This window comes from Sprattus sprattus, assembly GCF_963457725.1.
Source record: "Sprattus sprattus genome assembly, chromosome: 19".
NCBI classification, from domain to species: Eukaryota; Metazoa; Chordata; class Actinopteri; order Clupeiformes; family Clupeidae; genus Sprattus; species Sprattus sprattus.
This window is the reverse complement of record NC_137917.1, coordinates 7,169,768-7,182,088: the sequence shown is the minus strand read 5'-3', so window position 1 is coordinate 7,182,088 and position 12,321 is coordinate 7,169,768. Positions and strand designations below refer to the sequence as shown.

The 12,321-nt window shown below is 41.7% G+C and overlaps 1 protein-coding gene across 1 annotated transcript in view; it reads right to left on the bottom strand.

The window, feature by feature from the left end:
• Positions 1-12,321, bottom strand: part of cobl (cordon-bleu WH2 repeat protein) — a 45,200-nt gene that overhangs the window by 16,004 nt on the left and 16,875 nt on the right. Inside the window, exons 2-6 of the mRNA XM_080857382.1 lie at positions 11,198-11,392; positions 7,837-8,047; positions 4,604-4,832; positions 3,240-3,284; positions 2,233-2,318 (exon numbers count right to left, since the gene is read on the bottom strand). Of these exons, the coding sequence (XP_080713508.1) occupies positions 2,233-2,318; positions 3,240-3,284; positions 4,604-4,832; positions 7,837-8,047; positions 11,198-11,392 (766 nt within the window). The remainder of the gene's footprint in view (positions 1-2,232; positions 2,319-3,239; positions 3,285-4,603; positions 4,833-7,836; positions 8,048-11,197; positions 11,393-12,321) is intronic.

The window sequence follows — 12,321 nt, the reverse complement described above, 5'->3', positions numbered from 1 at the left end:
CAGGACCGTGTCCTAACTGTCTAGCTAGCTAAGGGTGTTAATTATAGATACCTGCGTGTGTTATGGCAAACGTTCACGTTGTCATGTCAATCCATTAATAAACGTATTAATACTTGTGATTATCGATTGGAACTTCGTAAATGGCGTTTAGAAAAACTTCTTCTTACATGTTGTTACTTCGTTCGAGAATGAGGTAAATATCTTTACATATCGTGTATCATAGCGGGAGGGGGAGAGAGGAAGAAACAATCTCACAACCTGACCGTGTGGGCAGATTGACTAAAACACGGTGCTCGCCCCGCCCTTTGGAAACAGCATACCCGAACCACTTTGAGGAATAGGGGGATCATGATTTTTCAACACTTAAAAAGCACATTATTTTACGTTTATAATAAGCAGCGCTTGTGTAGTCGTGCGTTTGTTTCATATTACTTTTTTTTTATTTTGTTGAGGGGGGGACAACTTTATGCGAGGGGGGGACGTGTCCCCCCCCGTCCCCCCCGGGATCTCCGCCTATGCATACACTGTTGTATCAATTAATTTCAGGTATGACATAATCTTGTTCTAGACGGTTGGTGGATTCTAAAAGGGTTGCCTGTGCTCTTGATTTTTCCGACTGACCAGGCCGACTGGCTCTAATAAGTATTTTCTTTCTGACCAAATAAAACCTGGTCTTGTGATCCTCCATATTTATCATGGTCACCACCCAGTGGTGAGACAGAAATAGGTCTACATCCACTGTATGAGCCAAGGTTGCATCCTGCTCTGTGACTGACTGGCATAAAACAAACTATAAGAGGTGCAATTTGTGACAGACCTTCGTGAAGGAAGATTCTTTAACTACAGAAATACAATCCCCTCCGTTCCAAAGAGGAAGTGAAATCAGTCAGAAAAGAGAAAAGTAACAGTCGTTCCAACAGTCTTCAAACTCAAAATCATAGATATTCCTGTCAGCAATCAATTAATTTCAGAAGTCATTAGGAGAGATTTGCGAATCAGTAAAAGAGTTTGACGAGGTGCTGAATGAGTTAGTGAGTTGATTCTTAACGGGGCAGGGGTTAGTACTTACATGGTCACTCTCAGCATTCTCAACATGACCACCATCAACCTCCTCCATGTCAGAGGATGACAGCGAGTCAGTCTGAAACGGGAATGCACAGCTAGCATGCAAGCCAAAGGAAAACTGCCCTTGCAATGTATCCATTATAACATGCATTTAATGTCTAGGCCTTCCTAGGCACTTGTTCCGTCAAATGAAACTCAGTTAATCTGAAAACCAGGAGGCAGCGCCACTGGTGTAACAGGCTGCATAATTTCAACTTCAATCAATGTGTCACACATTACTACCTTAAAACCATGCAAAAACAGGCCAGTTGGCACTGCTAACATGCTAACTGCTGTCTTGTGAGGACATAGTCATGTCGTGCTGTGAAGGCTTTTCTTAAATGTTCGTGGGTTTTTTCCGTTCCAGACCACAACACTGCAAAGTGCATAGCCTAGGCAACTAGTGGGAACGACCGTCTTTCACATGACCATATACCATACCAACAAAATGAGTTTGAAGATGATATCAAAATGGTGTGTATTCAGTACATAATTAACATTAATTAAATTGGATTTAATCAAGTTGATGTTGCAAAAATAGATCTGGGTCATCATGACAGTGCCAGATGGGAGGTTCCTATGGCTCTCTTTGTTCTGGTAAAAATAATTTAAAAAAATCTTTTAAACTAGTAAATCTGTGAAGACTGTTAGAAACTTGTGTGGAATATGTGGAATAAAGTGTAACTGACTCAACCTATGAACCTAGCGGCACTCATCATGTGTCTGTGACCACTGGAGCAGACCTGTGTTTATGAAGCTATTCTAAATATTATGGAATATCTTGTGTGTTTATGAAGCTATTCTAAATATTATGGAATATCTTGTGTGTTTATGAAGCTATTCTAAATATTATGGAATATCTTGTGTGTTTATGAAGCTATTCTAAATATTATGGAATATCTTGTGTGTTTATGAAGCTATTCTAAATACTATGCAATATCTTGTGTGTTTATGAAGCTATTCTAAATATTATGGAATATCTTGTGTGTTTATGAAGCTATTATAAATATTATGGAATATCTTGTGCGTTAATGAAGCTACAATGAATATTATGGGATATCTCTCATTGCTCGTGTGGCGTGAGGTTTAGCATTTCTACAACAGAGGTCAACGTCTAGCGTCTCTCACCTTTGATTTCCGGCGGTTGAACCTAAAAAATCCCAGAAGGCCTTTCTTCTCTGTGGCACCTACACTCTGGGTAGAGCAGGTGGATTCTGGGGAGAGAGAGCGCAATAACCAAGGTGAACATGAAGCAGGAAGGTCATCACCATGGTGAATATAAAGCAAGAGGGTTATCACCATGGTGACGACCCAACAGAAACAATATGACAGCGGTTAGTTAAAATCATGGTTGAAATTTTCCCCACGTAAACTACTAATTGAGTTAGTTATTCCCAGAAGGCTTTCTCTGGTTAGTAGCAGAAGACCAAAATTGTGGATTCCACACAAGGAAAGATGTTGTTCTATCCCAACATGCAGCAGATTCATTAGCGTGAAGAACATTACCCAGAGTACAGGATGGATCTTTGCCCGTTCAGAATTGTCTCAAGATGTCAGATCACGGCAATGTCTGTTCTAGCCGGAACTATTATCTACACAATGTGAATGTTTGAGATGGTCCTCATGTAGAAGGACTAGACTCCATACTGGAATAGATAGACAAATGTATTAAGGCCATCAACACTTCTTAATGCTATGCATAATCTGTACAGTTATAAAATATATGTCTACCCCGTCTTTCCAGGAGGTGGCACTAGAGAGCACCACAGCCATTCAATACACCTATAAACTACAGATGCAATCCACACCATGATTTAACACTGTTAGTGAATTAGGATATGACTAGCTCACTTAAATCACTGCAACTATCAGCACAAAAACATGGGTGTGTTAAACAGACAGAGAGGTTAGGAAAACTATTCATACATCAGGAAAAGTATTTTCTTTCCAAATCTACACAACAATCAGTCTATATGTGGGAGTCTCAAAAACACCTCATTAGTTATGGCAAGAAAGACGGGAGGGGTGGGGAGGGAATGTTATTCTGAAAATGTGTCAGCGACATTGTTGCGGCAAAATTGACGAGGCTGCTCGATTACACACACACACTCCAACACAGACAGGGCAGAGGATACCTGCGTAGTTAAGAGCAGGAGCGGAGGCCATTTTAGGCTGCAGAACTGGAAACAATCAGATGAGTGAGACTGAGATGAGCTTGACTCAAACAGGCAACTGAACAAGCTGAACACATGAATCAATACACAGCCAGATGACCAAGAAGTCTGTCTAATCACTAGCAAATACACTTCTACTCTGATAAATCTTTTAAATAGCACAGAATAAACATCAACCTATTCATGAAATGGCTCACTTTCAGAAGGAATAATCACAGAAACCCATTACATTTCCATTTACATGTTGCAGAGAAGAGAAGGTTCAGTTTGCTATGATAACCATTAGCCAATGTTAACAGAACTACCCCACGAGTGTTCAGTGTGCGCAACTCAAAGAGTCCTTTCAAAACCTACAAAGAAAAATAAATGAAACCCAAACATCAGGCCTGCTGCCTGAGCCATGTTGAGTGACGTCAAATCATCCTATTGAAAAATCATCTAAAAATCTCCTACTTTCCTCGCAGGATGTTCGGAGTTTGACAGGCATTCAGGTGTATTCACCCACTTGAAGGTCAGGACTCTCCTACTTCCCAGTTGCTCATGAACGCACCATTAGTTTATTATTGCAAGGTTTACCCATTATTTTGTGTCTGCTGATCTGTAAAGCTCTTTGAGCTGCATTATCTGTATGAAAAGTGCTGTACAAATAAAATGTGTTATATTATTATTATTATTATTGTTGTTGTTGTTGTTATTATTATTATAATTATTGATATTATTATTATTATTATTATTATACTTTAGCTATTCTGTTATTGTATTATAATACAATGATTATACTACAACACATCACCAAACCTCACATGCCTCCCTCTTGAAATCAACTTTTAACAAAATGTTATTGCCCAGGCTGACTGCCAAATGGATCTATTGAGCGGTCCCATTGTCCACAGCTCATCCACACCTGAACGCAAACAGTCAAATGGCAAAGCATAGTGTTTACACTAATACCAAGGTGTATATAAGCATATTTCATTAAGTACATAGACCCATAATGCGTCTCAGACAATACAGAAGCACACAAAAGGTTCCAAAGTATCCAAGTATTCTTGTCCCATTAAAAAACCCTTTTGGTAAATATACTTAAGCACTTATGTACATACTTTGGTGACACATTTTTCACAGTGGTTGGTGGGCCTAAGAAGTTCAAATGCCTGCCTACATGAATACCTACATCCTGCATCATTCATAATCTCATGGATAGTTCTACCTGTTCTCTCACTCAGAAGCACACACAGTACATACTACAGCCTTTTGTGCAGATGCCAGAGATAACTTCTAACACAGTTGTGTGTGAGAATTGCAGGGGGGTGTTGTGTGTTTACCCAAACTCTGGTCGAGTGCGTAGAGTTCACGGATCTCCAGGTCAGACAGGGACTTGTTGAGGTCGAGCTCGTGGCGGCTGACGCTGTCGCGGAGCAGCAGCACGTGGGTCGGGTCGAACTCACATTTCTGGCAGATGATCGGGACCAGTGTGTGCAACGGCGCCAGCGGGTTCACACGCACCACCGTCTTCTGGGAGCGGTGGTAGTTCACCACCAGGCGGATGGTTTTCTGCAAGATGGGCATGTGCACAAACACACACACACAGAAATGAGGTAGGAAGGAAGTCATAAGAATATCACAGGGTCCTAACTGTGGAGCAGACCTCCACCAGGTATGAGTGTCATCAGGCCCCGACTTGCCCCATGTACAGTACAACTGGGCCACACATTGTCCAAGAGAAAGACCCAAACAATTCACTCTTCACTAATGGCCAAGAGAAAGACCCAAACCATTCACTCTTCACTAATGGCCAAGAGAAAGACCCAAACCACTCACTCTTCAGGGGGAGAGAAAGGAGAGCAGAGTGTCTCTCATCACATCCTGACACTCACTGAAAGGCACAGTGAGAGATTTTGTTGTGAAAATGTTAAGATGCTTCCAGGCCTACTGTAATGACATGTATCTGAATGACAGTAGTTGGCAATTGATCCTTTGAGTCCTGAGTGCATGGTCTTACATGTGTTTTGTATGCATTTGATGACCATTTAGAGATCTGGTCTGGACATACACACAAATACAATGCTGTCTATTTATCACACTTTGAGAGAAACATCATAATTGCAGGTCCAGAAGCATTATCATTTTTGTCAACAAAACAACACCTTTACACAAACACAAAACAAAAATAATACATGTTTATCCGTCTATCTATCCATCCAACTTGCCGCAAACAGCGTCATACTGGATATCCTATTCTATGAGTCTGGAGATATTTGGTCTAAACACAGGACCCATACTTGTATTGTGTGTGTTTGAAACCAACCCAGCACACTGTGAACAAGCAGGATTCAACCTAGAACAGTGAAGCTAAGTATTTGTTTTCCACTGTGAATGAGAGTTTTAGGAAGGACACAAGCCTTGTATCAGCTTACACCGCAACACAATGCCGGAATTTAGATGAGTTGTCACAAACCGTATTGTACATTACAGTGCAGAACTATACAGTACGGTAGAGTACACTAGTTTGCTACTACAATGCAGTAATTTACATTCTGATAGAGTACACTAGTTTGCTACTACAATGCAGTAATTTACATTCTGATAGAGTACACTAGTTTGCTACTACAATGCTGTATTGTCTAAAACAACACAGACCTTTCTAAAGAGGATACAAATCTGAATAGGCAGTTATCTTGTTATGTCACCACTGCAAGCTCATCTGTGTTAGATTTTTACATAAATGTTTGCATGTTGTGGTGGTAGCAGGTCATGCAATGCTATCAGTAAGTTCAGCTGGAAGTGCATCATTAAACTCACAGCAGAGTGGGGGACCTTTTTCACCTGATGTGAGAAACGAGTAACACAAAACCACAAGGAAAGGCCATACTGCCAGACAGCTGATCGGAAATCCTGATTCCACAAAGATACACACAAACTCACACATACACACATACAAATACAGCACACACACACATGTGGACTGCCACGTTCACAACATATCTACCATCCAAATACACTAATACTGTATAATAAACATGGTCTGAAAGTATCCACCACTGCCTGAATAAAACCTTAACAAACGTCAAACTAAGTCACAACATACTTGGAGTTATTTTGACTATATTTCTGTTCACATTAAATTGATTTTTGTAAAACACTCTTCTCTGTATATCTTAACTATTACCACATTTTTTAACAGCCATGACCAATATCTATTTGATTGATTATTGCAATATTCAGGCACAGCTCACTATGACAGAGATTCTTATGTAAACTTGACTTCCACCCAAGAGCCGCCAAGACAGTTTATTGGATCAATAAATCCCCATTGGGATGTGCAGTGAGAAAGGTTATCCTTCAACTTGCTGCAATGATGAGATAACTAAAGACAAGAGAAATGCTCAGAGATAATGCTACTCTCTCCATCACCAATTACATCCAGAGAGATACAAAAAAGAGCGATAGAGTGAGACTGATTGAGAGAGAAGAGAGGAGAGATCAGACAGAGATAGAGAGAAATAGAGCAAGAGAGAGAGAAAGAGAGAGAGGGGGAGAGAGAGGATCAGCCAGAAAGAGCAGGAATAATACATGGTAACTAAAGGTAGAGACATCATGAAAAATTCACAAACCAACGTGGGGAGGTGAAGGAGAGAGAGAAAGAGAGGGCTAGAGAAAGACAGAGAAGACGACGGTCATAAGTGAAAGGAAGGAAGAAAGAAGAGACACGCCAGAGCAAGAACACACCACGGCTGTTTGTACCTCAGTACCGGATCTTTTGGGCCCTTTTAAACGCCTCCTCTGCAGCCAGAGGGCAACGGCGAGGGAAGAGAAGGCACTTTACAACATTGTGTGTGTGTGTGTGTGTGTGTGTGTGTGTGTGTGTGTGTGTGTGTGTGTGTGTGTGTGTGTGTGTGTGTGTGTGCATGAGTGAATTGAGAGTACGTTTTTATCAAAACACTTTATGAAGATAAGACTTGATAACCTTGACAATGCAATTGACGACAGATATAATTACTAGGTGTCATATACATAAGCCTGTTGCAAAACAATTTCTTTGTTCAACTTTCAGCAGTTAAATACAATAAAATGATATTGCACCTAAAGATTAAATGAAATAACAAAGTGTTATCAAACGGTTTCTGGTCTATTTAAGGCCAAAGCATGCATATTAAACGTTTTCAAATGTATAAAACAAAACATATACAACTAACATTAATAAATACAAGGAGAAAACTGGTGCTGATTATTATGTTAGTAACATTGCATAAGCCAGTTTCAGAATATCTGCACAACTGAGACTGGAAGTGCAAATGGTGAGGTATGCACTGACGTCCAAGGAACAGAAAACTGCACATTCTGAATAAGGATTAGCTGTATGCTAACAGTCTATCCTTTAAATAACAATAATAACAACTATATTCACTAATTACACAAAATAATTACATTTCTGTAGCATCTCTCCAGTATCTGAGCATGGTATGTTTCAACAACATGATGATGTAAAGAAGAAAAAAACAAAGAATATTTCAATAGTCTGTGCTAATACACTAAGTAGCCTGGCTCTCGGGCTCACCTCTGGCACTTTGGGTGCAGGCTTTCGTACCAGCCTCTCCTCCACCACACGTTCCTTGATGAGGGCACAGGCCACATCCAGAGAGCCCAGGAAGGCGTTGGGCTTAAAGGCTACAGGCTGCCCCTCCGACGAGAGCAGCTCCAGGGTGTGGTAGGCCGGGTTCAGGTGGTAGTGACCACACACCTCCACAAGCAGGTCCATAAGAGCTTTCCTGCAGAGAGCAGAGGAAATGAGAGGGGAAGAGAGCGCGAAAGGGAGAGAGAGAGAGAGAGAAAGAGGTATCAAACTGGGATAGGGTTACCTCATCAAACCCGATAGGTCGGCAGGTGAGTAGGTCACATGACCTGGTGGTGTCATGTGACCTAGTGTCTGGGTGGCTGATCAGTTTTGAGTGACATAGAAGAAGAGGACCAGATTCACCTCAGCAACACTCTCAGATCAGACAACTGAATCATGTTCCTTTGACACACTCACTCAACCAGTCACACTCACACTCACACCAGTCACACTCACACTCTCGTTTACATATGATGAACAATATGGTTAAGTTGGTTTTAAACACTCCGATGGCTTAGGATTTAAGCATACATAAATACATGTAGATGCATTCTAGTGAAGATGAGTAATTAGACAGCTTTAATTAGCCACAAAAAATTATAAAATGACTTTCTCTTTCCTACACTTTAAGTAAATCATAAAAAATCTCTCCCTTAAAGTGTATGTAGGCTGCACTTTTTTGCAGAGCCAATTCCTGTCATGGTCAGCGGTGTCGTAGGCATAGAAATAAAACCTGAACGTGGCATGGGAGGCATTTCCAGAATATGGGTTCAGTGTTTCCACACTATGAGCCAGTTCACCAAACTGAGCGGTCCATAAAAGCAGAACAATAGCACAACACTGTCTGGGACAGAGACAGTAGACCACGCAGAAAGGGGAACCTTATGGACACGCCTGTTCCATTATGTGTCTAAAAATGCCATGGTTCATACTGGTCGAAACACAAGATGTTCAACTGGAAGTCATCTCTATGGCAATCCCTACAGGTTTGTGTTTCCCAGCTAAAGGTTCCTGCGGAATTGGTTCAGATACATGACAAGTTCTTTCGATCCCCACAAAACTGGGATCACTGTCAAGATCTGAGGTCTGCCAACAGCAAGTCAACCCTTTCATTGACTCACATTTGAACAGTAGACAGATATAATTCTCCTTTCCATAAAAATACCTGCTGTTGCCCTGGTGATTGTTTCCATGACTCATAAGTCATTTTATTTCCAAGGATGTTCCAGTACTACAGGTTGCCATGTTTATTTTCCATAACTTTCTGTTATATTCTTTTTCACTCTAATGGTCTTTGGACTTGCCGGATCTGCACACAGTGCAGTATACAAATTTGTTCAAGCTTTGTTTGTTACATAACTGTAAGTCAACACACCTTGCTTGACTACAATCAAAACAAAACAAAATTCATTAGTTGTGAAAATGAACTTCTTAACGTATCACAAACAAAACTGATGGTGTAAACTGCTGTGACAAGAAATTATGAAAACACAGGACACCACGTTGCAGATTTGTTTACTTGACTCTATGGCAGCAGTCCTCTCTTAGACAGAAACAGAAGTCCAAAATAACTCCACTCTGAGTCAAGCAGTACACTCCTTTTACATTAGCCCATAATATCAGTCACATAACCAGCATACCAGTCACCTCACATTAAAACAAGATCCTCAGTCTGCCTGATAATCCAGGTAGCACAAGGGAATCTGTAGGAGTGTTGTAGAGCAATATTTAACTGTATTCCAGCTAATCTCATGCAGCAGTCATGCAAATACTCTGGTCTGGGCTGATCTGGTCTCATCTCTGTGTCATTCATGAGGAGGCCTCTCTGGCACTATCTCAGTCTCGCTGCCAGTCTCATCTCTCAGGATCACTGACAGTAAGTGACACTATCCCCCTACTTACAGTAACCAAGCTAACACATGGGGCTGCTCTAATGTCATGCTGGCCTCTGGCATCTTACCCGCGCCTCTCCAGAAATAAATATGACTTCAAAGGAAAGTGGAAAATATAAAGGAGGAAGTGGAAACCTATTTTGGCCAAGAACAAGAACGAACCACAGAGAAAACTGCGGATGCAACTCTAGATAGTATTCACAATCAATGTACACATGAGTTGTTGCAAGTTATAACTGGATGTACATGTGGTATTGTCATTCAATGATACCTAAAAAGAAAGTGTGATGATTTTTGTATGGTATTATTTATATGATGCAATCAAAAACAACTGAAGACAGAACACTAAAGAGAGCACACCAAAGACAAATATTGGCATACAACCTCTCTGAAATAAGAAAATACTTTGTTTCTCTGGGTTTATGTGGTTTATGAGTTGGACACAGAGACCAATAGCCATAATAGATCGTATCTAATTTTTATTATGGTAAGTGTGTAACCACTTCTAAGATAGCAGCTGACTGATATAAAGCGGACACTCCATTAACCAGTATGAGACCAGTAACACAAACTATAAGAGCCGCAGTCTGAGATAATCCCATGATCTGAATGAACACATGAGTAGATGTAAGACTGATGTGGCATCCATGCAGATCAGACATACTGTCATGTATGAACGACCAAATAAAGGAGTAAAAGTGGCATGAAAGCTTCCAGTGTGATTGTGATTTAATCCTGAGGCTGATCATCAGGGGTGATAGTGGGCTGGCTGATCATCAGGGGTGATAGTGGGCTGGCTGATCATCAGGGGTGATAGTGGGCTGGCTGATCATCAGGGGTGATAGTGGGCTGGCTGATCATTAGGGGTGATAGTGGGCTGGCTGATCATCAGGGGTGATAGTGGGCTGGCTGATCATCAGGGGTGATAGTGGGCTGGCTGATCATCGGGGGTGATAGTGGGCTGGCTGATCATCAGGGGTGATAGTGGGCTGGCTGATCATCAGGGGTGATAGTGGGGTGGCTGATCATCAGGGGTGATAGTGGGGTGGCTGATCATCAGGGGTGATTGGGCTGGCTGATCATCAGGGGTGATAGTGGGGGGACTGATTACCAACCTGCCATTGAAGGTGCTGATGGTATGGGTGACACTGGACAGATACTGTCATGTCAGAATAACCAGATAAATATGGCTCAGAGTGGCATGAACCACAGCCTTTAGACTATGATATGTGAATGTCAAAATGTAGTTGTATGCCAATATAATGACAATAAAGGCTTTTCTATTCTATATGTGCTATTACCCCACCTGTGCCAGATCAGTCCACATGTAATGGCACAAACTGAATGAATGTCGTCAGTACAATGTCAGTGTGATTTAGCTCTGTGGCTGGTCGTCATGAGCGATCACCCACCTGCCATCAAAGGTGCTGGTGGTATCCACGCCGCTGGGCAGGCTGAGCCGGAGCTCCACACGGGGCCTCAGGACGTTCTCTTTAATATCCCCGCCCACGGCGACGCCCCCGTCGGGCACGATGTTCCGCGGCAGGCGTCGGGGAGTGGCCTGTGGGGGACCCGGGGGAGGCGGGGCTGGGTTCTTCATCTTCCTACTGTAACAGAGATACACACACACACTTGTGTCAGGCATGAGCAGTCACACACACACACACACAAACACACACACACACACACACACATGCCAACCAGAGCACATGGTGACATGATGTGAACAAACCGTGACAAGCTCGATAAGCCCATAGAGCCTGGCTCAGGTGACCCTCTTAAAAAGATAAAGTTAAACAGTCTCAGATAAAAAAGCCATTAGCACGCCGGCTACAGCATCTCCCAGTATTACCTAACACAAGGGTGTACACTTGAGTTAGCAGTCTGCTATCTGTCTGTTGTTAGGAACAGATAGGAACAACTGCCCTGTTGCTGTTGCTGCAAGTTGCCAAAGTCCCTGGCAGAGAGCTGGCTTTAAAAATGTACTATCGCATCGTTAAAAACAACACAGCGCAGCCCACGCCTCTTTTAAAGCTCATCACAGATCAGCATCACCTCCAACTACAGTGACTTAATCAACATTCAGTTATTCATTTTCCAACACTCCTTACACTGATATCTTCTGATGTATCTGTTGTCTGACTTTAAATACCGATCGGTTTAGCTCCCATGAAACTTCTCAAGGTCCTTTAAACTGGTTTTTCTGTCTTGAAAAGTAGAAGACATTCTGACTGCCCAGACGCATAAGCATTTGAAAAGATAACAAAACCATTGGTCAAATATTTGTTTCTGCATTTCATCAAGAGAAAACATTGCTGTCAATCTTGTGGCAGGTACTGATTTATCAATAAACAACAGATACTATTGAGTAAAATGTAAATCATAGAAGAATGAAGCGCCATTTTTATCAGTCATATTTGACGGTTAAGTACGATATGTTTCCCACATGTCAATATTTGTCATTCTCGTCATTCTTAGTGGCTGACGGCACAGAATCTGGGTGTGTCTAGTTCACACAGCCAACACAGAGCAAATG